At 25.3% G+C, this 27,624-nt stretch overlaps 1 protein-coding gene across 4 annotated transcripts; it reads right to left on the bottom strand.

The window, feature by feature from the left end:
- Positions 1-439: 439 nt before the first annotated feature.
- Positions 440-27,044, bottom strand: LOC122504927 (protein FAM13A). Of its 4 annotated transcripts, XR_006301872.1 has the most exons (13): positions 26,766-27,044; positions 21,763-22,454; positions 21,587-21,691; positions 21,041-21,425; positions 20,720-20,963; positions 8,181-8,336; positions 6,800-6,938; positions 5,473-5,706; positions 5,049-5,243; positions 4,275-4,949; positions 3,714-3,958; positions 1,118-1,435; positions 440-879 (listed from the first exon to the last, which is right to left on the bottom strand). XR_006301872.1 is itself a non-coding variant. In XM_043616278.1 (12 exons), the coding sequence occupies exons 3-12, from the start codon at positions 21,656-21,658 to the stop codon at positions 1,222-1,224; spliced, it is 2,559 nt and encodes an 852-aa protein (XP_043472213.1). In that variant the 5' UTR covers positions 21,659-21,691; positions 21,763-22,454; positions 26,766-27,044; the 3' UTR covers positions 900-1,221. The 4 variants fall into 4 exon arrangements, 3 of the variants coding, with proteins under 3 accessions (XP_043472216.1, XP_043472213.1, XP_043472214.1); XM_043616278.1 differs by lacking the exon at positions 440-879 and having other exon boundaries at positions 900-1,435; XM_043616279.1 differs by lacking the exons at positions 440-879; positions 26,766-27,044 and adding an exon at positions 23,601-23,993 and having other exon boundaries at positions 900-1,435.
- Positions 27,045-27,624: the final 580 nt, after the last annotated feature.

Below are 27,624 nucleotides of genomic sequence, written 5' to 3'. Positions count from 1 at the left end.
CTCGTTCATTTAAAAAAAAAAAAAAAGTTTTCAAATCTTTTTCGAATAAAAAGATTGTTGAGATTAGTTTTCCTCTCTTTTTCTTATACAGTGATTTCAAATGTAGTGCAATTGCCGAGTTATTTTGTGGACTGAGAAAAATTGTTGTGAATTTCGCAAGTGAAAATAATAATTTTTCAAAATATGAAAATTTTATTTTCCATACAAACTTTTCTTTGGTAAAAATTAATTTTTTCAAAAACTTTTTTCTTTTCTTTTGTTATTTCTTTATTTTAAAGAAAAAATTTTTTAAATTTGTTTTCAATCGTTTAAATCGTTTCAATCAATTTAAATAGTTTTTTTTTCTTTTCAAAGAAATAGTTTAATTTTTTTAAACTTAATTTCAGAAATTATAGAAATTAATAGTTTAAATTTTTGAAACTTAATTTACAGAAAGAATGTTTCAAGAAAAAGTTTTTGAAAAATTGAAAATTAGCTTTTGGATAAAAAAATATAATTGTAATTAATAACGGAGATGTTAATTAGATTAAGTTTCAGGTAGCACCGTAAAAATTGCGAAACAAAATTATATCACTAGAATAACAAGTTGAAAATTATTTCAATATTTCCATAGTTTCTTTCCGAATATAATTCGGAAACGTAGCAGAATTTTTATTTCGTTTTCTTTATTTTTATCCTAATTCTAGAATTATTCTTTAATTTCAAAAAGCGGCCAAATTTCTTTTTTCGAATGTTCGATTTATTCTTATTGAGTTTTACTTTTTAAAGAACGCAAAAAAGTTTCTAATATTAATGTTACAATTTTATTGTTTATATGGTCGTAACACTTAATAATATTCTTATTAATATTCCAACGTTTGATATTTTCTCTTATTTCGCCTAAAAAATAGAAAAAAAATAAGAAAAATTTTACTCGTTTTACTCCAAACAGAAAATAATGTAAAGTATAAAAAAAAATATTAATATTTACCAAACAAAAATTTAAAAAATTCGTTCTTTATTCGATTAATCGAACTTGAAAATTGATGTGGAAAATCTTTTTCCATTTACTATTTTTTTCTTGTCTTGTTTCGAAAAAGAAAATTGCAATTTGTTTTTAAATAATAATTATTCTTACTTGTTTTTCGTTTTTTTTCTTTCGGGCACGAAAAAATGAGTCCAGGAAAGAAAAATGTTGAAATAAAGTATTTTCTTTGTTCGCAAGAATTTTTAAAGACTCCGTCAGGCTTTTTTCGCCACGAGGGCGTCAATTAAACGCAATTTTGCTTTCGTTCGCTTATAAGTCTCATAAATCATAAGTACTTGGGGTCCTCGATCTTCTCTCTGCATTCGGCGACCGGCTCTCGCTTCAAATTGCACCTCCAATTCTTTTAGTGCCCGACGAAGACGTTTCTTTTCTTCTCTCGTTGCTCGTTGTTGTGCCAATAATTCGTCCCTTAAAAGTGGCAGAAAAAAAGGATTTTCAGTTAAATTTATTCTATTGTTGAATATTTTTAATATTAACTCGTAAACAAAATTTGAAAATTCGAAATTTATAATTTTATCTCATTTTAATTTTAAAAAAAGAAAATTTGTGTTCAATTTTAATTTAGAGAAGGAAATTTTTAATTTTTATTTTAAAAAACAGGAAATTTGTGTCTAATTTTAATTTAGAGAAGGAAATTTTTATTTTAAAAACAGGAAATTTATGTCTAATTTTAATTTAGAGAAGGAAATTTTTAAGTCTATTGGCATTTTTCGAAGAATTTATTTAAATTTTTATTAAAAATAATTGAATTCCTTAAAAGAATTTTATTATTTATAAAAACAATTGAATTCTTGAGAAGAATTTAACAAAAATTTTGATAAATAATTGAATTCCAGTGGAAATTTTCATTATTTGTGAAAATAATTCACTTCATGAGAAGAAATTTCATTAAAAATTTTTTTAATTAATTTAATTTCTGCGAATAATTTGAATAATTTTGAAAATAATTGAATTCGTGAGAAAATTTTTTTTTTAATTTTTGAAAATAATATTGAATTCTTTCGAACAATTCATTGAAAATTGAATTGAATAAAAATAATTGAATTCTTTAGAGAAATTCTATTCAAATTAATTGAATTCCTGCGAGAATTTTATTATTTCAGAAAATAATTGAATTCTAGCGACGAATTTTATTAAAATTGAACATTGATGAAAAAAATAATTGAATTATTTCGAGAAATTATATTAAAATTGTATTAATAATAATTAAATTCCTAGGGAGAATTTTATTAATTTTATAGAAATAATTCAATAATTGTGACAATTTTTATTAAAATTTTTGAAAATAATTGAATTCTTTAGGAAAATTCTTTAAAAATTGAATTGAATTCTTTCAAGGAATTCTATTTAAATTAATTGAAGACCTAAAAGAATTTTTTTTATTTTTGAAAATAATTGACTTCTTGCGACGAATTTTATTAAAATCGTTTTGAAAATAATTGAATTTTTAAAAATTTCTATATTATTTATGAAATAATTGAATTCTTGAAAAGAATTTTATTTAAATTTTTTAAATAATTGAATTTCAGTGAAAAATTGTATTATTTGTGAAAATTAATAAATTCGTGAGAAGAATTTTTATTAAAATTTGTGAAAATAATTTAATTTCTGCGAAGAATTTTAATTAATACTTTTGAAAATAATTGAATTTTTGGGAAGAATTTATTAAAATTTTAGAAAATAATTGAATTTTTTTGAAATTTTTTATAACGAATTTAGAAAAAAATTGAATTTTTTCGTAAAATTTTTTTTGTAAATAACTGAATTTTTGCAAAGATTTTACTGTTTAAAAGAATTTTATTAAAATATCTTTTAAATAATTGAATTCTTTTGGGAAAATTTTATTAGAATAGTAGATATTAAAAATCATTGAATTGAGGAAAATTTTTGAAAATAATTAAATTTCGGAGAAGAAATTTATTATTTATGAAAATAATTGAAATTTTGACAAGAATTTTATTAAAATTTTTGAAAATAATTCAATTTCATAGAAGAATTTTATTATTTATAAAGACAATTGAAATTTTTACCAGAGTTTTTAAAAATTTTTGAATATAATTGAATTTTTGCGAAGAATTTTATTACTTTTGAAAATAATCGATTTTCTCCAATCATTTGTAACTTTTCCAAAATTCAATTATTTTTAGTGTCTTTAACGAAAATTTTTCTATAAATCCATTATTTTTAATAATTAATTAAATATTATTATATTAAAAAATTGAACTAATTTCAGAAGAGAATTTGAATAATTAAAATTTTTCAAAAATTTAAGTTCTTTAAAATTTCTAATTAAATTAATTCAAAATTTAAATTTTCTAGAATTTCAAATTTTAAAATGGTTTGAAGTTCATCTGTTTATGCAAATTTTAAACGAAGCTCTTTTAAAATTCAGTTAATTTTGAAATATTTAGGTAAATTTATTCATTAAATAATTTCAATTCTACTTTTCTTGAGTTTTCCCTAAATTCCCTGATTTTTCTGACGTGTGGCAACTCTGCTAATTTTAATTTAAAGAAAACAAATTTTTATTTAATTTTAATTTTAATTTTAACTTTGAAAATGGAAATTTTATCTGATTTGAATTTAAAGAAAGAAAAAACTTGTGTCTAATTTTAATTTGAGAAAGAAATTAGTTTTGTAAAAAAAAGAAGAAATGAATAAAGAAAAAGAATTGAAAAATTATTACTGTGGCAAGGAATGAAGACTCTCCCCGGCTCCTCGACTTCCTTCACTGCTACTGTGTTGACTATCACTGTCCGTTGGAAATTGATCAGTTTCGATGCAATCCAAAATTCCTCGATGCGACATGTCCGGCTCACTTGCTCTTCTCTCTCCGTCCGCTGGATTTCCAGGCAAGAACGACGACGTAAAATCCATCGCCTCGTGCTCCAAAATTGTCGCCAATTCCGACATACTGTCTTTATTCTTATTCTGAAAATAATAATAAATATTAATCTTTTTTCAATTTTTTTTCTAGAGATAATTTTAGATAATCGCTTTTCAATTTTTCCTCTAGAGATAATTTTAGATAATCGTTTTTCAATTCTTTCTCTAGAAATAATTTTATATCGTTTTTCAAATTTTTTCTCTAAAGATAATTTTAGATTAAAAATTAGAAAAAATAGAAATAGAAAAGTAGCAAAAATATAAATAGAAAAAGAAAAATAGCAAAAATAGAAATAAAAAAAGGAAAATAGTTAAAATAGAGAAAGAAAACTAGAAAAAATAGAAAATGGGAAAATCTTACCGCGCCGGCTCGAATCAAGTGCCTCTTGAGCGTTCGATATTTATCATACAATGGCCTAACAATAACGCGATCCTCCTTGGAGACAGCGCGTCCAAAAACATTTTCAATATGCAACAATGCCTTTTGTACGGAAATTTTCTCGTCCATCAATTGCTCGTAACTTAAATCCTCCATATTTTCATCGCGATTAAATTTAATTCGTTTATCATTTAATTTCCTCTCAATATCCTTAACGTACTCCTCCATATTTGTCTTCCTCGTCTTACTATCCAGACTAGTTGCACTTGTTGTTGTTGTATTATTGTTATTCGTTGGATTTTCATTAATCTGTAATTTATTATCATTGTCGCGCGTCAATAATCCAACAATATCGTTCTTCAATAATTTATGCTCCTTGCGTAATTTATTTAATTCGGTGCACAATTTTTTCACATCACGATTACTCATTTTGTCGGAATTACTTGGCCGATAGCCAAAATTCATTTCAAATTCATCCTCGTAGCGTTTGATTTTTTTCTTTAAGCTGCTTATGTGTTTGGCGAGATTTTTTAGACTCACGTCGTTGGCATTAGGCGCGTCGTGTTGATCGTCGTCCTCTGAATAGAAACGACGGGGAATTAGAAGGGAATTGCGAGGCGATAGCATTGCCTCCACTCGGGCATTCGTATCTTCTTCCTGGAGAACAAAAATTTGAATTTTGTATTTAAATTTTGGAAATTTTAAAATTCAAATTCAAAGATTAGAAAATTGGAAATTGGAAATTAATATAATTACGTTTCCGGTGTGATGTTGAAATCCCCAATTCGTCAGTGTGGGATTATTCGAGTCCTCGTGCTCGACAATTGGCGGACGTGCCGGCGATGGTGATCTACTTGGACCGCCGCTCAACATTTCCAAAAAACTCGGACCTGACGAATTTAAATTTGGACTCTTCGGTCCTGAATAATTCTCCGGATTCTCCTCATTTTCCTGCGAGAAATATTTAACTTTATTTATTTATTGAAAATAAAAAACGGAATTTTGGAAACAATTTCCAAAGAAAATTCGAATTAAATTCGATTAAAATTCGAAAAAAAGAGAAAATTCAAAATAAATTCGATTAAAAGAGGAAATTCGAATTAAAATTCAAAAAAAGAGAAAATTCGAATTAAAATTCGAAAAAAGAAAAAATTCGATGAAAAGAGAGTAATTTTCGTACCTTACTGGCTTCTTGGTTAAAATCGGAACTTTTGTGAACTCGTCGTCGGCGAATTTGTCTTCGGCCTCGTGGGGTGACGCTTCGACTGAATCTCTCGCTGCTCCGCAAGCGTTCCGCGTCGCATTCGAATCTCTCGGCGGCAAGGACAACGTCGCATGGGGTTGACGTTGGCGATGACTTCGCCGACACTGGCGAGACGTTTGTCCTCTCGTAAAGCGGCAGTCCGCCACATCTCTGCAAATTTTTCTTTTTTTAAATGCTTTTATTTGAAGGAAGCGGAATAATTTTTTTTGAAAAAATAGTTCAACTTCAAGAACCAAAAAGAAGTAAAAAAACAAAATAATTCAAAAACACGAAATAATAGAAAGAAAATAAAAACAAAAAATAACCAAAATAATTCAAAAACACGAAATAAAAAAAAAATAAATAAAAAAAAACCAAAGAAGTAAAAAAAGAAAATAATACTTACAAAAAAGTAAAAAACAAAATAATAAAAAAATACAAAAATTCTGTTATTTTTGAAAATAATTGAATTCTTCATAAGAATTTTATAAACATTATTTAAATAATTAATTGTTTAGAAATATAATAAATATTATGAAAACTTTACTTTAAATAATTGAATTCTTGTGGAAAACTTTATTCGTGGAAATAATTGAATTTTTCAATTACTTTTAATACTACTTTATTATTATTACTTTTAATAGTATTAAAAGTAATTGAAATTCTTTGATGAGTTTTATTATTTATTAAAATAATTGAATTCTTGCTTAGAATTTTATTAAGAATTTTTTCAAATAATTGAATTTCCATGAAAAAATTTATTATTAGTGAAAGTAATTGAATTATTGTGAAGAACTGAATAAAAATTTTGTTAAATTATTGATTTTTTCGAAATTTTTTTTAAAATGCTTTTCTAAATTAATTGAATTCCTGTGGAAATTTTATTATTTATGAAAATAATTGAATTTTGGATGAATTTTATTAATTTTTTTTTTAAATAATTAAATTGTTTTGTGAAATTTGATGAAAATAATAAACAAAATAATAATACAAAAAACTAAAAGAGTAAATAAAGAAAATTACTAAAAAAAAATACAAAATAATAAAAAAACAAGAAATTAAAAATCCGAAAAAGTCAAAAACAAAATAATAAAAAAAACAAGAAAGTAAAAAAACCAAAAGAGTAAAAGTCCGAAATAATTAAAAAAATACAAATCAGTTAAAAAAGGAAAATAATTTCACTTAAGAAAATTATATAAAAAAAAATATTTGTAATTTTTCGTTTTTTTTGTGAGAGAGAGAAAAAAATAAAATATCAACTCACCATTCCGTGGCCCATTTCGGATGGCACTTGGGACAGAGTATGAAGGTGCTTTGAACTATTAAAATCCTCGTGACTACTGACCCGTCGTATGTCGGATTGACTTTTCGTATTCTCGAAAATTCTCTCCTCGCTGTTACTTCTGCGTTCAGAAAAGAAAGAAATAAATAATAAAAATTTTTATTTTCCAATAAAAGAAAAATTTCCAATTCTTTCGTAATTTAATTTTAATAGAAAAAAAACAAAAACAAAAATCCATAACACAGGAGAAACCGCAAAACAGTTTTGTGCGCCGCAAATGAATCCCGACAATTTAAATCCATAACTCGATTTCATGACCTCGGTTAAGGGACGACGAATAATATTATAAATGACAAAATATTCTACGATTTAGAAATGGAATTTTTTCTACTTTTATTTATTTATTTTTTTTTCGTTTTTTCATATTATTATAAACTTAGTATAGAAATAACAGTTGTTATTTTGTATGTATATAAATTTTTATCAGTTTATTAAAATTATCAAATTTATTTTTTTATTACCAGTCTTTTTTTATTTAAAAGTATTTCTTTACTACAAGTATTTTTATAAAAAGTATTTCTTTATTGAAAGTATTTTTCTATTAAAAGTATTTTTACTAAAAGTATTTTTTATTAAAACTATTTTTATTAAAAGTATTTTTTATTAAAACTATTTTTTATTTAAAGTATTTCCTTATTAAAAGTATTTTTATTAAATAAATATTTTTTATAAAAATTCTTTTAGTATAAAAATACTTTTAATAAAGAAATGCTTTTAAAAGAAAAATTCTTTTATTAAATAAATACTTTCAATAAGGAAATACTCTTAATAAAAAATTACTTTCAATAAAAAAAATCCTTTTAATAGAGAAATTCTTTTAATAAAAATACTTTTAATAGAAAAATACTTTTAATAAGGAAATACTTTTAATAAAAATACTTTTAATAAGGAAATACTTTTAATAAAAATACTTTTAATAAAGAAATACTTTTAATAAAAAAATTCTTTTATTAAATAAATATTTTTAATAAAAATACTTTTAATAAAGAAATACTTATAATAGAAAAATACTTTTAATAATGAAATACTCCTAATAAAAATTACTTTTAATAGAAAAATACTTTTAATAAAGAAATACTTTTAATAAGAAAAATACTTTTAATAGAGAAATTCTTTTAATAAAAAAATACTTTTAACAAAAAATACTATTGATAGAAAAATACTTTTAATAAAAAAGATACTTTAGTAGAAAAAATGCTTTTAATAAAAAGATAATAAAAATAATAAAGTATGAAAAAATGTTTTTTTATTAAAAGTGTTTTTTTCCATTAAAAATACTCTCTAATTAAAAATAAAAAAATACCTTATTAGTTTTCTTTCCAAACAACAGGATTGACGGCGATCTTTTCTTTTCGCCGGTTTCGGTGCACAATCAGGCGACGAATCCTCGAAGGACTCTTCTTGTTCGTTCTTTAAATCCTTGCACACTTTGCAATCAAATAGTCCACTAACTCTTTTGCTGTAATCAAACAAAAAAAAACAAAGAAAATTGTTAATAAAAATTATTTTTCTATCCTGCTGTCAAAAAATGTGTGTTTAGAAAAAAAAGCAAAGCATAGTAATTAAAAAAATTTTCCAAACAAACAATAGTCCAATAGTCGAGTTATACGAATTGTTGCGATAATAAAAAAAAAAGAATAAAATTACACCACACACACTCGATAATGTCATTATCAAGGTCCTAACATTCAAATAATTGCGATCTCTCTAGTTAGGAAGTTAATTAACACAATTTAATTATACAATTTTCTCTGGGTTAAATTAACTTCTTTTTTTGTTGCAAAAAAATATTTTTTTTTTAAATTTAAAATTTATTTTTTTTCATTTTTAATCGTTGAATATTTATATTCATTTGATTTTAATTTAAACAAAATATTAATTTTTTTTCATCTTATTTCTCTCTAAACAAAATATTAAATTTTCTTATACACAAAAAATTGAATTCTTTCCTTTTAAATCTAAAGAGAAAAATTGAATTCTTTCCTTTTTAATTCAAATAGAAAAATTAAATTCTATTTTTAATCTAGAAAAAATATTTCAAAAAAAATTTTTTTTTTCTTTAAAAAAAGAGGAAAATTTGTTCTTTAGATACATAATTAAAAGAAAAAATTTAATTCGTGTTTAACTTGAGAAAAATGTATTTATGAATAATAATGAAAACAGTAAAGGAAAAAAATGTGAAAATGTCGCAAATGCGATTTAATTATAAATCGAGTTTAGATTGTGCAATAGAAATTAGTGTCTGGTCAAGACTCACACAAGAATTTCTGACGTAATTTTTTTTTAAAAAAGAGGGTCACATAATTGCAACGATTGTCATTTAATTATATTTTTATTATTATCATTCCTAGAACTGTGGAAAATTAACTGAATTTTTTTTATACATTGTATCCTTGAAAATTAAGTGCAAATAAATTGTAAAAGGGACCAGAGAGGAGGGACGATTGAATAAATAAATAATTAATAATAATAATTATTATTTAAACTGCAAAAAAGAAATATTTTTTTTTTGTAAACCCTTTAAATGAAATAAATAAATTATTATTATTATTTATTGTAATTTTATTTATTTTTATATTTTATTTACATTTATTTATTATTCTATTTATCATATTTTAATTATTTTTATAATAATAATTAATAATAGGTAATAATAATAACAATTTTTTTATAATAAAATAAATATAATATAAATTTATAATAATATAAAATTTTTTTATAATTTATTAATAGTAATTATTATTATTTGAATTTTTCCATAATTATTCCTATTTTTTTATAGCGTTTATTTATTTTTTAATTATTATTATTTAATTAAATATGAAAATAATTAAAATATAAATTAAATAGAATAATAAATATCAAATAAAATCCTATAAGAAGAAAAAAGAATATAAATAAAAATAAAAATTGTAATAACAAACTAATAATAAATTATAACAAATAATAACAGAATTATAATAATAATGAAAATACTTTTAATAAAAAAATACTTTTAATAAGGAAATACTCTTAATAAAAAATTACTTTGAATATCAAAATACTTTTAATAAGGAAATACTTTTAATAAAAAAATACTTTAAATAAAGAAATACTTTTAATAGAGAAATTCTTTTAATAGAGAAATTCTTTTAATAAAGAAATACTATTAATAAAAGTACTTTTAATAAATTAACGCTAAATTAATTATGAAAAATTCAGTTCGAGTTCGGTTATCAGATTAGATTAGCCTATTTTTTAAATAAGAATTAATGTAATAAAATATTTATTTATTTATATATATTAATTAATTTGATTGTTAAATAAATAATAATTAATTCCGGCATCAAAAATGAAGAAAAAAAATGTGAATGACAAATTTTTTTCCTCGAGTCGTAAAGAAAAGCTTAAAGTAAATAATAATTAGAAAAACCGTTTTCCGAACGTTTCTATATCGTAAAAATCGTTGGGATGTTGTTATAATATATATATACTCACAGAAAATGAATTTCTTCTTGAAAGAGAAAAAAAAATTCCTGTCACTCATGTAATGACAAAGACCAACTTTCTTTTCCAAAAGCGAACTATTGGCGTAAAGACGAATCTTTCAACGATTCGATGAAACATTTATATGAGAGTAAGTTTATTTATTAACACAAAAAATGAAAATTAAATTTTCAATTCCGAAAAAAAGCACACACACACAAAAAATCACTCGAAATTAATATTTTTTTCAACTGTATTATTTAAATCGTCAGGTTAATCATATTTTCTTCTTTTCACCACTTGCACTTTTTTCTATATTCAGTATTTTTCCTACTTCTTTTAGTAGGAGTAGTTTTTTAGTCTCGTTTTTTAGTATTTAATTTTTGAAAATGAAACAATTTTCTTCCTTGGAGTTTTTTTCCTGCATTTAGGGAAATTAAGGGGAACAAAATTGTTTGAAGTGAAAAATTTAAAGAAAAAAATTTGTTTGGAAGGGAATTTTTTAAAGAGAGTTATAGATTAGAGAAACTTTCGAACACGCTAGCAGGAGGCAGAAAGCATACTGTCTTTTCGAGTGAGTCAGAAGCATCAGCAGGGGAGACCGGGAGAAAGACTGTATTTTATTTTGTACGCCGCTATAGGAAATGTTTCAATCGTGCGATTCGTGCATTCTATACGCAAGGCTTTGAAAGAAGACCCACGCGAGAATTTATCAGGGACCTCAGGGACGTAACGAAAAGAAAGTGTTTTTTAGGAGAGCGCCGGCGCGAATGGAAAAATTTTCCCGATTTTCCCCTTAAATTCTATTTTCCTCCATTTAATCGGAATTTTTATTTCATCTCTAGCCTAATTTAGCCGTATTTCTATTTCGTTAATTTTTTTTTATATTCATATAAACATTGCCAATGAGTTTTTTTTTATTTAGCAGAAACCCCTCAACCCCCTACCCCTGACGCCCCTGGCATAACTGACAGTTACAAACATAACCTAAAAATAAATATTCTATTTACTCCCGTTTTCTCTTCAATTCTGAATAGATTAGTTATGTAATAATTCAATAAATAAGTTCTTGTATTAATATTTTAATCGAAAACTGCACTTTTTTTATTGAAATATTATTTGGAATAAATGCAGGGCAAGAAAAAAATGTTCGTTCTAGAAAGTTCTAAAGGTTCCAAACAAGGTCTCTGAAGTTGGCGTCGATTAGCATCGAAAAATATTGTTTTTCACAAAACAGAAAAAAAAACATTTCTTCCGAAAAAACAAAACTATTTTTTCGAAGGTTTAAGATTAAAAAAGTACTTTTTCCTTCTTATATAAATGAAAAAAGTGAAATTAATCAAAATTTCATCACTAAAATAAGAAAAAATAGATTCCGATCAGCTGAGCGTCGACGCCAACTTCAGGAACATTTCAAACGTTTCAATGTCATGTCTACCAAATTAATGAAATTAACAGTTATTTAGCAGACAATTAATTGACAAATTTATTCATTTTTCTCTAACATAAAAACTTTCTATTTTTCAAATTTCGAAAAAAGGTATAGATTTCCACGAATTTATAGAAATGGGTTAAAGAAATAAATTGATTACCTATTAAAAAATTCCAGAATCATTTTTGCTTTCAATTTGAGTACTAAAAAGAGAAGATACTTAAAAAATACTCGATTTGAACATTGCCGGCAACTTGTGATTTATGGCAAAATGCTACCTGTCGAACCTCCTATGTACTCTAATTTTCCCCCCCTCCGAGTTCTGCGTCTCTCCCTCTTTATTTTTCCAAACGTAAATAAAGCAAAAAAAAAAAAAAACATTTACAAGTGACGTTCGCTGTTCGTTCTTCGTTCTCCTTCTCGGTAAATTCAAAAAAATCCAAATTTACATTTTAAGGTCTTAACAAAAAAGTGTAATAAATTAATTTGTTTATGTGACGTGACGCGTCTCGCAAAGAAAGAAAGGAGCAAAATTTTACAGGTTATGTTTAATTTTTTTACTTTTATTTGCAAACGATTTTTTTGACGAAAAATAATTTTTAGTTAATAATTAATAATCGAATTCTTATTTCAAGCGTAAGAAACAAAAAAAAAAAACAATTTGCTAATTAACTATCTTGGAAAATTATTAAAAATTATTAAATATAATTAAAATATATATTGAATTTAAAAAAGAAAAATTCGGAAACAAATATTTCTCTGTCAATAATTTGAAATATTTTTTTCCGAATGCCAATAGGCAGTTGAAGGAATATTCTGGAAATTTCCAAGAGAAATTAAGAATTATTGCTATATAAATGAATTAATTTAATTGATTTAATTTAAAATGAAATTGCTCATCACAGTAATGAAAATATGTGCTTTTCTAGTTTAAAGTTAATTTTACTTTTCATTAAATCAATATATTGATTTTGTTGGTAAACGTTATATATACGTGTAAACAACATAATAGCAAATTTACGAGCATGTGACATAATAAATCAAATGTGCTTAAATTAATTCGAGTTGTGAATCATATAGAGTCATGTGCTCCATTAAATAGGCAATTATTTTATTTTTTCGCGTTCTCTCTTTTATTAAGTTGACACTTCTCAATTAAAAAGTGTCAACAAGAGCAAGGGAGAGAGAAAATTGTTTTTCAATTATATAAATCTATAGAAAAAAAAATACAATTTCAAAAATTTATATGAAAAATTATTTATATTTAATTTATTATTATTATTACTATTTAATTTATTATTTACATCTTTCAATAATTTTAGTAAATTATTTATAACTAGTTTTTTATAATTTACATTTTTACTTTAAATTTGCATTTAAATAATTAAATTTTTTTATTTTTGTTAAGATGTTAAGAAAATAGTGGTAAATAATTTTTATCGTTTTAACAAATAATGAGAAATTCTTCAATACATTGTATACACTGACCTTCACTACTTTTTTTTCAATAAAGTCTAAATGAGATATTTTAAATTTCTTTTTCCGCTTTAAAATTATTATACGGGTAAACAATAATTTAACATTTTTTCTGCTGTCATTATATTTTTAATACAAAGTTTCCTTTTCTTTAAAAAAATTCTTTTCTTAAAAAAAAATATAGTATTTTTATTTAACTAATGCTATATAAATAAATTTTTCTAATTTAAAAATAATTCTTTTTAACTTAAAATCAATTTTATAACAAATTTTTTAATTCAATTTTTAATTTTTTCATTTAATTTTTTATTTTAATTTTCAATTTTTTAAAACTTAATTTTTTTATTTTAATTGTAAATTTTTTAACTTAATTTTTTTATTTTAATTGTAAATTTTTTAACTTAATTTTTTGTTTTTTATTTAAAAAACTAATTTTTGTTAGAATGAAAAACAATATTTCCCAGTTTCGAAATGTCGAAAATTGAAAATTTATTCATGTGTGAAAAATGATTTAAATATAGTAGCGACGACTCAAAATTTGTTTTACTTGCGGTTCCTTTTGACGTCAATGACTTACTATTTTGAGACGTGCGCTACCACTTCTTGCGATAACATGTAACCCTTCAAAAACAGTTTTTTTTGCTTCAATTACATCTTCAAATTACATAAAAGAAAATATTTCGCGTCATTAAAAAATTAATAATTGTATTTTATATTATTTTTGTCAAATATTGTCACCGTAATTAATAATAATAATAATAATAATAATATAATAATGTTTATAATAATATGAAAAATAATAATAAAAAATTATAATTAACAATTAACAAGATTTGTAATAATATATAATAAGAAATTGTAATTAACAAATAACAGAACTGTAATAATAAAAGTAACAAGTTGTAACTAACAAATAACAAAATTGTAATAAATAATAGAACAAGAATTGTAACAATAAATCATAACAAATTATAATAACAATGAATTGTAGTGGACAATTAACAACAAATTGTAACAATATTAACAAGATTAACAAATTAAAAAAAAAAAAAAAAAAAAAAAGTGTCAATAGCCCTAAATAGCCCTTTAAAATTGAAACATTTTTTTCTAGTTAAGTTAGGTTAGTTTCCAAGGTTTCAAGAAAAAATAGTGATTCAGTTTTGCACTGTTGACGGAAGCAAAACTGCGTGAATAAATTAAAATTATTAAAATTGTTGTATTATTAATTTGAAAGATGAAAATAACTAAACAGTTTTTCCGGCTAATAACGAAAAAAAGATCAAAATAAACACTTTGTTCTATTTTCATCTCCGCATAAATTTGGAAAACAAGTCTCGTTTCTGATTGACATTTATCAACAAACGAAATTTAATTTGAAGATCAGAGCTTACGTGCTAAAGGATTCGTACAACAAATTTATAAGTTAAAGTAGAACAGGTTGAAAATAAATTTTTGTTTATGCAAAACGAGCTACGCGGTACGTGTGTATTTTATTTTAGATGCTTACTTTTTATTAGAGAGTTTCATTTTTCATTTTTATCGCGGATCCTCGCACTAAACTATAATAAGAATTCCTTAATATGTTCTCTTTAAAAAAAATTCTAAAAAAGAGTAGATGGAAAAATTAACACATTGGGTTTATTTAACACTAGTGTTATTTTTCAAAAAAAAAAAAAAAAATGAAAGAAACATTTATGCAAAATCATTCTTCTTGCAAATGTGGTTCATTAAACAGTTTTACTTTGTCAGTAAATGATTTTTATTTCTTATTATTTCGGGACGAACATAATCTATAAAAATTCGTTCAAATGAAAATTTTTTAATTCAAAATTCGGTCAAATGAAAACTAGTTTAATTAAAAATTCGCCCAAATAAAAATTCATTTAATTAAAAATTCGCTTAAATGAAAATTCGTTTAATTAAAAATTCGCCCAAATAAAAATTCATCTAATTAAAAATCCATTCAAAATGAAAGCCCGTTTAATTCAAAATTCGCTAAAATGAAAAATTTCCTAGAGGAAAATTTCGCGAAATATAAATGCTAATCGAAAATCGTCTGATAAAAATTCTGTCCCGACAGAAATAACTTTGCGCTTACGTAACATTGAAATAATCTTTATACAGGTGATAAAAGTTAAACTACGTTTAATTATAATGAAAATTGACGCTTTTTTTAGAAAATCCGAAGCAACTGTCACTATAATAAGAGCGGGACAGTCTGCGGGAAAAAGTCATTAGTCCCCTTGAAGACGATCAATGTCAAGTACGAGTTGTTTTTAGAAAATCTCCTACACTCATTTATTTATACATATACATATATGTATATATTTATGTCTAGTGGAAATGTCTGCGTAAATATCGATTGACTCATTGAGTCATTGCTGTACTATTTTCGTTTGACCATTTACTATATAATGATTATATCGCGAAATATCGACCTGGCAAATATTTAATTGTTTGGAAAAGTGTTTTTATAAGTTACACAATATACTTTGATACATTGTTTCCGTTTCACTTTTATTATACTTTAAAGACAAACAAAATAAATAAACTGACAGAAGAAAATAAATTATTGCTCGATCCACATAATGAATAAATTAAGGGAAAATATCAACACTTTTGTTTTTTGAATTTAATTTTACGAAAGATGGATTACAAAATTAACTTTGTAAACTAATTTTAAATAAAATATTTATTAAAAATTATTTTTTGAATTTTTCCAGAATTTTTCCACGAAACAATTGTCAATATAGAATAAAATAAAAATAAATAACAAATGCTCAAAAAAATTATTATTATTATTTCAAAATTCCCTCAAATGAAAATTCGTTTAATTAAAAATCCGCCCAAATAAAAATTTATTTAATTCAAAATTCGCTCAAATGAAAATTCGGTCAATCGAAAATTCGTTTAATTAAAAATTATTATTATTATTATTATTATTATTATTATTATTATCATTATTAATATTATATATTATTATTAAAACATTAATATTAAAAAACATTTATTAAATATAAATAAAAAGTTAATAAATCATTGAAGTATAAATAAATAAATAAAAATTTATTAAAAATAAAAAAAAGTTTAACAATGAAATAAAATTAAAAAAAGTAAAATAAAAGTAATTACTAATATTGTTATAAATAGTTTTGACTAATTAATATCGATTAGAAAAAATAAATTTTCTTTTATCTCACAAATACGTTTTAATTTCTTTTTTCACGCGGGAATGTTGATAACAATAATTGAGCTGATTAAATTTCTGTCTCAAGTGCATGCTACAATCATATCAATATCAATTAGGATTAATTTTTTTTTCCTTTTTTAAATCGCGATATCAAATTTAAATCCAATTAAATAATTATTTCATCTTTCGTACTCAATGTAAGTTGTTAAAATATACTTCTTATAAATTTTTTTAAATTTATTAATAATTTTTTTTAAATAATTACTATAATTAAATTTTTTAATTAATTTAATTTAATTTTTCAATAATTAATTAAAATAGCTATAATTTTTTATTAATTGGTCACTAATTAATCTTTTTACTAATTAATTACTTAATTTCTTATCAATAAATTACTTATTAATTAATTACTAATTAATTTCATATTAATTAATTACTGATCAATTTCTTAATAATTAGTTGCTAATCAATATCTCAGTAAGTAATTACTAATTAATTTCTTACTAATTTTTTAATAATAATTATAATTTAAAAAAAAATTATTAAATATTATTTATTCTGTAATTTATGTAAATAATTAATTATAAAATGAAAATTAATAATTAAAACAATTTTTTCTTTAATTTTCTACAGATAAAAAACTATTTTTATTCCTGATTATCAGAAAAAGATAGTAAAAAAAATTGTTATCGATTAAAATTAATAATTTCATTTTCTTTCTCTCTCTCTCTCTCTCTCTTTTTCTCTCTTACTATATATTCAGTAAACTTAACTGCGCAATATTCTTTGACGTTAATAATATTATTGGAATAAATTTACAGCGAGTTTGAAATTTTGGCAGTAGATCAAAAATCTCCTTGAAAGACCGGCGCGCGAGCGCACGAAATAATTTTCTTTTTTTTAGGAATGAAAATTTATTGTAATAAGAGGGGGGAGAAGGAAAATTTTCCAAAACAATCTTGTTATGATTGCAGAAAAGTAGAGTAAAATGAAAAAATTCTGGCATAATTTCAATAAAAGTAGTAATTAATCAAAGATTAATTTGTTTCTCTATTTCTGTATTTTCAAAAATTCACGAATTTATTTCCAAACTAAATTTTCGGTATCATTACCGAAATTATTATTAAATAATAATTAATTTAAATAATTAAAATTAATATTAAAGAAGAATTTTACCCAATTTTACACTAAAAACAAAATATTAAAAATAATCTTCACATCGAAAAAATTATTTTCACTATAATTTAATTTTTTGCTTCTACATTTATTCGCGACGCGTCACATTTTTATAATCTTTACATAATTTCCAATCCATAAAGTATTTTTAAAATTAAATTGCTTTCAATTTCTTTGTATAATAAATAATTATTACAATATGTGTTGAAAAAAAAATTCCATAGAGACAATAATAATAATAAAAAAAAAAAAAATTAAGCAGACGAGAGAGAAAGAGAGAAAAAAAATCTATATCAAGTGATAAATAGTGCAATCTTTACGTGAATAATTTATTGACAGGTCGAGGCATTGACACTCGTTCTCCAATCGATTGCACTTCGTTTCTAATGGTTTGCTTATCATAAATCACGTTTTCCACTTCAATTTACAATCGAAGACCGGATATCAATTTATAAACCTTATTCAATCGATTGACAACTTTATTCAAATCAAATGTGCACGTTTTTTTTATAAATTAATAATGGAAAAATATCAATAAAAGTTTTTTAAAAATATAGTAAAAAATAGCAATTTGCACTTAGTAAAAAAAATAATTGTTATTAAAAAAATATTATTAAAAATTATTAAAATTATTATTAAATCATTAATTAAATTAAATTAATAATATGGTTATCATTTTGCCATAATAATTAATATCACTCGTAATAAAATTAACAAAATAGAGTTAAAAATTGGGTGTAAAAAATTTATTAATTAATATTAATTTAATAATTATTAATTAAATTAATTAAATTATTATTAAATTATTAAAAAAAGTATTTAAAAATTATGCATGAAAATTGTATAACATTTTAATATTCTGAACAATTTTTAAAGGAGATAAATAAATTTTCCGTTTTTAAACAAACATTACCGCTTTTTGTTGATAAATGTATTTTAGTTACGTTATATTTAACGACAGGAAACCGCAATCTTTTATTTTTATACATATCATCAAATAATCAGCGTATAAATTGTCGCTAAATGTATATTTTCAGTTTCACAATATTAAATTTCTTATTCTCTTTAACTCGAATCAAGAAAAAAAATTTTATTCCCAATTTTTAACTCTATTTTGTTATTTTTATTACGAGTGATATTATAATTATTATTACAAAATATTTTATCATCTTATTATTTCGAACCCAAAAAGAATTTTATACTTTCCGCTCGTTTTTCTTCCACTTTTTTTATCTATTTTCAATTTTTGTTCTTTAATTTGCAATTTTCGAAAAACAAATTTAAAATTAAATACTTTCGTTTCTATTTTCCTCATGTTTTCTGTGTTAATTTTAATTTAATTTTAATTTAAAAGTGAACTTTAGTTTAAAATCGAAGGCGAATGACAATGACCGAGAGAGAATGAATTTGCAAAATTGTTTTTTTTCTCTCTTTCGTTTTTATTGTTTCGTGTATCAGTGACCGAATAAAAAACGGCGCGACCCTGAGGAATCGACTGCGTCTTGATTACCTTTTTTTTCGTGCGAGACAGGAAATGGAGAGCGACAATAAGTCACTGTATTGAGAGAATTCTAATTACTGTTTTTCGGTCTCTTGGAATATATAGAAAATTTCTAATAAATAAAATAATAGGAGAAAAAAGACGACCTTCCAACAGTTTGTTTACATTTAATCGACAAAAAAGAACTGTGTATAGGAAATGACTCTTTATTCTTAACGCTGAGTTATTAGCGCACAATTATTTAATTTGCAAACTGAAAAAAGAGGATTTTTTATACTCTGACCGTCACGAACCGTTTGAATTGAAAAAACCCGTTTGAACTCAAGATCATTTCAATTCTTTTCCGTTCGTTCATTTCAATTATTTTTCGTTCGTTCGTTTCAATTTTTTCGTTGAAAATAAAAAAGGAAAAAAAAGAAAAGTAATTGAAAATTGAAAAAAATAGTTTAAATTCAAGTTGAAAAATTTTAGAGAAAATAAAATTGTTTAAACATTTCGAATCGAAGGGACAAGTGAATATTGCTGTAGAGAGAGCAGAAATATGGAGAGAGAGAAAAAAGTATCGACCAAATACGGAAGTCGATCTGGATTCACTCGAGTAAATTTCATCCTCTTGCGGAGGAGGGATAAAAAAAAGGTTAACACGTACGCGTAGGCTCGGAACGTAAATATCAAACTTTGCATTATTTTCATCATCAAGGTTGTGAAAAATCGAAAAAAAAAGTTTTAACGGCGAACGGCCGAAACCCGTTTTGGTAAAAAAACCGAGGAATCGAAAAAATTGTCTATAAACGAGAACGAGAATGAAAAGAACAGAAAAAGTAAATAAAAGCAAAAAGTAAAAAAACAAGAAGTAAATAAAAGCAAAAAGTAAATAAAAAGCAAAAATAGAAAATCATGTTAGAGATAAATTTAATAACGAATTAAATTTCTTTAATTTATGTAAAATTCATTAATTTCGTTTATAATTATTTGAAAAATTAAATTATAGCTTATGAACACTCCAAACGTTAAACTTTAATTTTCGGCTAAATTTTAATTCCTTCCACATTAAAAATGTCTTTTCTCTTGATTATTGCTCGGGTGCCAATTTACCGATTTAGGTATAAATTTTTTCATGTTTAAGATAAATGTATACTCTTTACGAAAACATCTCCTCACCTCCCACCATATAATTTTTATAAATTATTCCCTATTACCTTTTAGGGCAAAAAGGGATTTTTACCCATGTGGTTTATCAGATTTATGGTTTAATTTCAATCCAGAGTCTTCTTTTTCCGACAGTGATCTCATTCTTGAACAGTTTGTTTTAATATCTACGACTGATTATACAACTATTAAATGTTCTGTTGACATTCTAGTTAAAATTCTTTATGAGCCCTGTAATGATTGATTATTTATGTCTTTTAATTTTTAGAGTAGTATAATTTTTATTTTATTGTTCTTTTAATGGGATTTTTGGGTAAGTCCCTTGTTTCTGCAACTCTTTGTAATTATAACAAGTGAATAAATAAAAAATATATTTTTCGCGCACTATCTACAACATAAAAAATAATTAACAAGCAGAAAGTAAAGACAAGAACGAAAAGCAGAAAAACTTACCAATCCGCAAAGAGAACCTCGGCATCTTGAATAATATCATTGAGAAGATTCGTCGCCGGCGGAACGTGGGGCAAAATTACGGGGGCAAAAACCAAAGAAATACCCGCATTCCTCTCGTGTAGTCTTTCATATTTATTGAAATAATGCGCCAAAAAGCCGAGCAGTCGATAATTACATGGCGGCAAAGTCGAGATCAATTCCTTCGTTCCCTTGATCCAAGATTCCCGATCTACCGCATAATATTCTGCAAAAAACAATTTTTCTTTCAATTATAATAAATAATAAAAATAACATGTAAACCAGGAAAAAAATTAAACTTACGATTATAAACTTGGAGAAGTCCATCGACGAGTGTCGTTGTGACGAGTGGACTCGGAAGTTCCTTGAGATATTGACGGAGAATTGTGGCCGCTGTCGATGGACATGCGGCATTCTCGAGATCGGCATCACCGCGATGCTCGAATCTCAATCGCAGCCGTTCGGCAAGTCGTGGATTACCACCCGATAATCGAAATACACTTGAACAATTAAAGCCATGATTCTCGATGTACGTGCAAAGACGATAGACGACAAATGGCACTCCAGAGTCTAAATACGTGTCGCTCGTCTCCAATGGCACGCCAAACACTCGATTCGATCCCGATGATCCTCGGCCCAAAAGCGATCCAGTCAGCGCGCGTTTCACTCTCGTCAAGCGTGATTCGTCCTGCAAATTGATTTAATATTATGAATCTTGTCATTACCTAATAAATTTTTTTTAATATTTGTCTTAATATCTCGTTAATTGCGCCAATTGATTTTCAAACAAATAATTTCTTTCGATGCTTACATTTCGGAAAGAGGAAAATATGGAAGGGGGCTAATTACCTTTTCATGCATCTGATTCGTTGTGATTCCATGATGATTGTGTTGTTCAGGCTCCTGCTGAGGTCGTCTCATCCCACTTTTTCTGCACCGCGACCCACTGCCGCACTGTCGAAACAAAAAATTTCCTTTACCAAATCATCAATTTTTTATTTATCAAACAATTTGTAAATACTCACAATACACTCTCTCGCTACCCTCCACAGGTTGGCGTACGCGCTCAGCCTGAAAGCTGATTCCGTACCAAGTGTCCCTTTACTAAAAAAGTTTCCTTAATTGTTTCTCTTTTTCTCTCTCTCTTTATCAACGAAAAATCCAAATTTTTCTCAAAGAAAAAAAATTCAAATTTTGGATTCTCTTTCCGAGTCGGGTTTATTTTTTCAAAAAGTGTGAGACGAAAAAAATCATTTGATCAAAAATGAAAAATGTTCCCTTTACATTATTTATACTTTTTTTTATCGACTAGTGAATGTTTTTCTTTTTTTAATTCGCGGTAGATGAAAATTGTGAAATTTGATGAGGAGAAGCCCGTACGTAGACGTGATTATAAATTTTGTAGTTCCTGATCAACCAGGAACTATTTTGTGGAAATATCTTTTTTATGTTTGCGCTTCTGTCTATATTGTTTGTCTAGACAATTATTACAAATGGTGAAATGTAAAATTTTCGCGGGTTCATGTCCCAATCGCGGCACATCATAGGCCCTTTTGCCAGGCTCAGGGCACTGTCTATGGCTGTTTTAAAAAGTGAGTTGACACCAAGCGTAGCTTAAGCATCGAAGGTCGGCCCTAAAATGAGGATGCTAGGTCACCACAATGTTCCTAGCTCTGACATCATCCAACTCCTTGCTCTTGTTCTCTAACACTCGATCCTGTAAAAAAAATAGTCACATTTATTTTCCATAATTTTTTTTTTGTTAATATAAAATCTGGTCGTGTAGGGATCATGTTTTTGGTATTTCGCGTAATACATGGTTCTTCAGCAATTAAACTTTATAAAATTTTGCAACACAAAACTCCACGTTATCTGTTTGATCTCTTTGAGTTTAAAGTATTTGATGATTTAGTTTTTAATAAACTTCGTGATAGAAGATCCGTCCTTAAAATACCGTTTCATAGAACTTGCAGGATGCAGGGGTCATTCACAGTCATAGGATCTAGACTGTGGAACAAAATACCACATATACAATAAGAGATGCGCAAAAACATTGTATTTTCAAGAAATTGCTTTTTTGTTGTTTAAAACTAATGATACTTTATTCAACGTCACTTACTGGTGAAAATATAGTTTTTTATAATTAATACTAATGAGTTTTGCTCCATAGTGCTCAACATTAAAACTTATTTTTGAATAAATATTTTTATTCCTCTTCTTGCCTTGATGCAAGAATCATGGTTCTTGCATCAATGCAGAAAAGCAGAATGGCCTGTCTGGTTCATTTATTAATAATCATCGAATTGTTTAGAATCAATAGTCAACGACATAGAGGGAAAAGTTGTTCGATTTCTAAAAAGCGATGAGTAATGAAGGAAATAATAAATGACTAATCCGATGCTAGACAGTCGACAAACTTTGGATATACTATAAAGAAAATCGACCTTAACCATTCAAGTTTAATCGTATAAAGTTTATGTCTATAACCAGAGAAATACCTACGCCACGAATTAGTAAATAAAAAAATTCTTCACTTATACAATTAATAATAAAATAAACGAGGTTATTCGGGTCCCACACGGATTTCCTCTTCAGGAAGTCAAAGTTTGACAACAAAAAATTACACTGTCACGTCAAATACAATAATTAAGACCTTATGAGCACTAAATCGACCGCTATTTACAAAATAAAGAAAAGTTAAAATGCCCCGTCCCAATTTTATTACGAAATTATAAAAAACGCAGAAACAGCAAACAATCTGGGAAATATACGCATAACGGAAATCGAAGGACAAAATCAGTAAAAAAAAAACCGGTTTTTCAAAAAATAATACATAACAAATACGTGAATAATATATTAATACCTGACACAAATTTGGTGTCTCATGCCCTTAATTGAGAACAAATTGTTAAATGTTTTCCGTTTTTTCTAACTTGAGAAACGATAAACGACTGACGGCGGTGTCGTCGGGAAGATTCTAAAAAGGGGGGGGGGATCACCTCATACCACCCCTTTTTTCGAGAAATATAGGCAAGTCTTTCGGTTTAACCGCGGAAACGTCATTCCCTGGCACCAGAAATTGTGCAAGGGCGCATGCACCCCCCGTGTAATCAATAGAGAGGCCGGGTCACGTGAGTCGTCACAAGACGAGAGATCGCGAGAGAAAGGGAAAAACGCGACGAGCCGAACGACTTACTTGTTTTCTTGTAGATTTTATTCTCTCTCCGTGTAAACAACCCTAATCGAGGACTCGAGCCTCTCTCGTGTATCCTGACTCCCGTTTCTTATCGATTCTTTCCCTTTATAAATAACATTGAGGAAGATCAGTCTCTACCACCCCCTTTTTTTTATTTATTCGCTTCTTTATATATATATACAAAAAGCGGAAAATTTTCGTCTTTTTTACTGCGGAAAAATTCCAAAAACTTGTTTTTTAATTTTACTAAAAAACCTGAGGGGCAGTCCATAAACTGTTACCAATTTTTCAGACTTTTTAGACCCCCTACTAATTAAAAATTATAATAAAATTTTCTTTTCTGTAGAATGTTGTTGAGCAACATTTCATCAACAAATTAGGTTGTTAGCAATCCATAACAAATAATAAAATTGAAAAGAATTTAATTTAAACGTCTTTTTATGACAATTATAATCTTCTGCTAGCGTTCGGCTGTGGTTGCTATTTGCTTGTGCCGAATCTAACCGATTCGTAAAAACATGTCCCAAAATCAAAATAAAAAATTAATTTTTCTAAAAAGTGTTATAATAAATATTTTAACCCTAATCCTAAATTTATGCATATTAAAATTAGGTCCTAATGTTACGGGAATAAAAATATTGAATGGGGAAATATAAGTCGAATGATGAATCGCATTTAGCAAAAAAGAGGGTCGCGACTTTCGTCCATTCATGAATTCTATATACTACGCCTCAATGGGGAAAGCAGTGAGAGAAGGCCTATGTTGTTTGTCTTTGTCGACATTCCATGGGGGGAAGGGTCTCAATGTGAAGGTCACGTGCCCCTTCGCAAAAGTCGAGGGTGTTTATCTCTTTCGGAATTTAGCCAAAAGTGAGTAAGCGAAAAACGACTAGGAAGCCAAAAGCGAGGCCAAAAGTTCCCCATTACCCCCACTTTTCTCTCTATTACTCTCGTTATTATGCTTTACACCTCTTTATATTCTCCATCCTTTCTATGCTCTCTATATCAAAACGTCATTAACTTCTTCTTCTTCTTCTTTCTTCAATTTTTGATTGGTGTGGTAAACATCATTGACAATAAGGTTAATCGGTAAATTTTTTGTGTTTTGGCTACCTGCTTTGCAAAAAGCCATTAAGTTAACACAACAAACATATATCTATTCTACAGTGTGATACTACAATACAAAATAGTGTATTTAATTCACTTTTTCGCCTAGGCGAAAATCTGCCTTACCGACAGTGACTAAACTCTCAACTGTTTATTTTCTCGTGTAGCTCGTGTATAAAAAGTACATAAACAATGCCTCACGGGACTCACGTCTTAAATTACAAAATTCAAGAATAAATTCCACAAAAAATATTTTCTAAACAGTTTTCGTAAAAATAGAAAAAAATAGAAAATTACATAATATACTATAGAGGGAAAAATGAATTATTTCCATTTATAACATTGTATTGAGAATTGACAAACTATGAGAATAATAACTGAGATTGTTATGAATCGTGGAATTTATAGGTCGAGGAATCTATTGACGTCGATAGATCATCAACGGTCAATGACCTCCTCGCGGTGTTCTGTATATATACAACATATATACATATATATGTACATTTGCAAGCAGGTATGTGCTTATAAATATAAAGGCCGCCTTTTCAATAGGTTCTCGTAATAAGTCCGCTCGTTTCACCTGAATAAAAGACGACGACGTTGACTACTATTACTACACGACTATACTACTTATATGTATTCAACCACTCAAGTTGAAAGTTCTCTTTAGAAAACAAAAAGAATAAATAAAAGAAAAAAAATCAATTTTCCAAGAAAAAAAAGACGACTTTTTACTCGAAGACAATAAATTGTCTGTTATTCAAACATTTGTTGCATTTTAGAAAAATCAAACAAAATGATACATTCAACTTTTCTATTATGTCAATGTAATTACAATCACGAGTTAAAAATCAAACGACGAAAATTCTTTCTAAGCATTTTTTATTTGACTCAACAAACTGATAAAATTAAAATATTGTTTATATTTAAATTTAATAAATAAATCGTTCGTAATTTCCAATTAGCTTAATTATTATTTTCTATAAGTAAATTATTAAAAAAAAAAATGATTAAATATTTATAAATTATTATTATTATTAAATAAATTATTAAATTACTATTTAGTATCACAATCATTATTTAAATTTTGCCTATATTATTATAAAATTAAATTTGTTTATTTAACGCCCGAGTAAAAATTATTTTTTAATTATTTAATTAATTGCTTTGTATTTAATAAATAAATCGTTGATAATTAATTATTTTTAGTTATAAAATTATTATTTTATTTATTATTATTATTTATTATTATTAATTATTGTTGTTATTAATTATTATTATCATTATTATTAATTATTGTTGTTATTAATAATAATTATTATTATTAATTATTGTTATTAATATTAATTATTTGATTATAAACTACTTGAAATTCATTTTTTTTAGTCTAAATTATTTGGTGACTTAATAATTAAATTAAATTGTCAGAGTTCGTAATTTGAAAAAATTCTGCAATGATGAGTATAGTCTGCTTGTGTCATAAGTCAAATTGTATTTAAATTATTATAACAGAAAAAAGAACATTTTTTTTGTAAAATACACTTTTTTTCTCCAACTGTTACGAAATGTAAACAAAAACGATGTAAGAGTGAATGTGATTTGAAAGAAAAAAAAAGAGAAGAAGGAGAGAAATAAATAAATACATAGACAGAAGAGAAAAAAAATGTTTAATTTGTATAAAAAATTTTTTATATTTTAATAACAATAAAGAGAATTTGTACAAACCTTTAATTCAAGTCTCTGGTAATATTACGACTTCCTTCCAGGTTCCAGGTCAAAAAATAAGGGAAAAAAATCGAATTAAAATGATGCTTTGGAAAATTTTTAAATTAACTTAATTTTTAATTGTATTTAGGGTTTATTTTGAAATTACACTTTCCACTTTGACACAATTTGGAAATATTTAAGAAATACTTGATGGTAGCGTTTGTTAATTTTTATTATAAACTAAACCACTAAACAATCGACCGGTATGTACTGAATAGCCACCATCTTTAAACTACACTTTTGCGAAAAACTGCAACAACGACAGGAGCGTTTTAAGGAACCCGCTAACCCAGGGCAATAAATTAAATATTTCGAAAATAAAATTTATTGTTGGATTCTATATGAAGAATTGTTGCATTAAATAATTGCAATCGCAAAAGAAACAAATTTCGTTTAAAACTTCTATGCGCAATAATTTATAATTTACGAAAAAAAACATAAAAAAAAATCGTGAATTTAACATCTCAGGAAAGTATCAAGTATTCGAAAGGCCCCGGGGAAATATAAAATTTAAGATATGAATATGGGAAATGTAATAAGTATGAAAGTTTAAAATAATAAAAATTATAATAACGTAAAGGAAGTTAAATCAAAAGTGGAAATCAATAAAATAATTAAAATAAAAATTCAAAAGTGGAATTTATTATTGAAATATAAATATCTAGAATGTTTGAAATAAAAAAATTGTAAGTTATCGACTTACCGAGTTTAGTTTTTCGTAATTAAAAAAATGAATTCTTTCATGAAATTTTATTAAAATAAAAATTCATATATTTGAAAATAAAAAAAGATAAGAATTTATCGTTTTTTTTTTTGC

The sequence above is a fragment of the Leptopilina heterotoma genome, unplaced genomic scaffold, assembly GCF_015476425.1.
Source record: "Leptopilina heterotoma isolate Lh14 unplaced genomic scaffold, ASM1547642v1 Lhet_325, whole genome shotgun sequence".
Classification (NCBI taxonomy): domain Eukaryota; kingdom Metazoa; phylum Arthropoda; class Insecta; order Hymenoptera; family Figitidae; genus Leptopilina; species Leptopilina heterotoma.
This window is presented reverse-complemented; position numbering and strand designations above follow the sequence as displayed.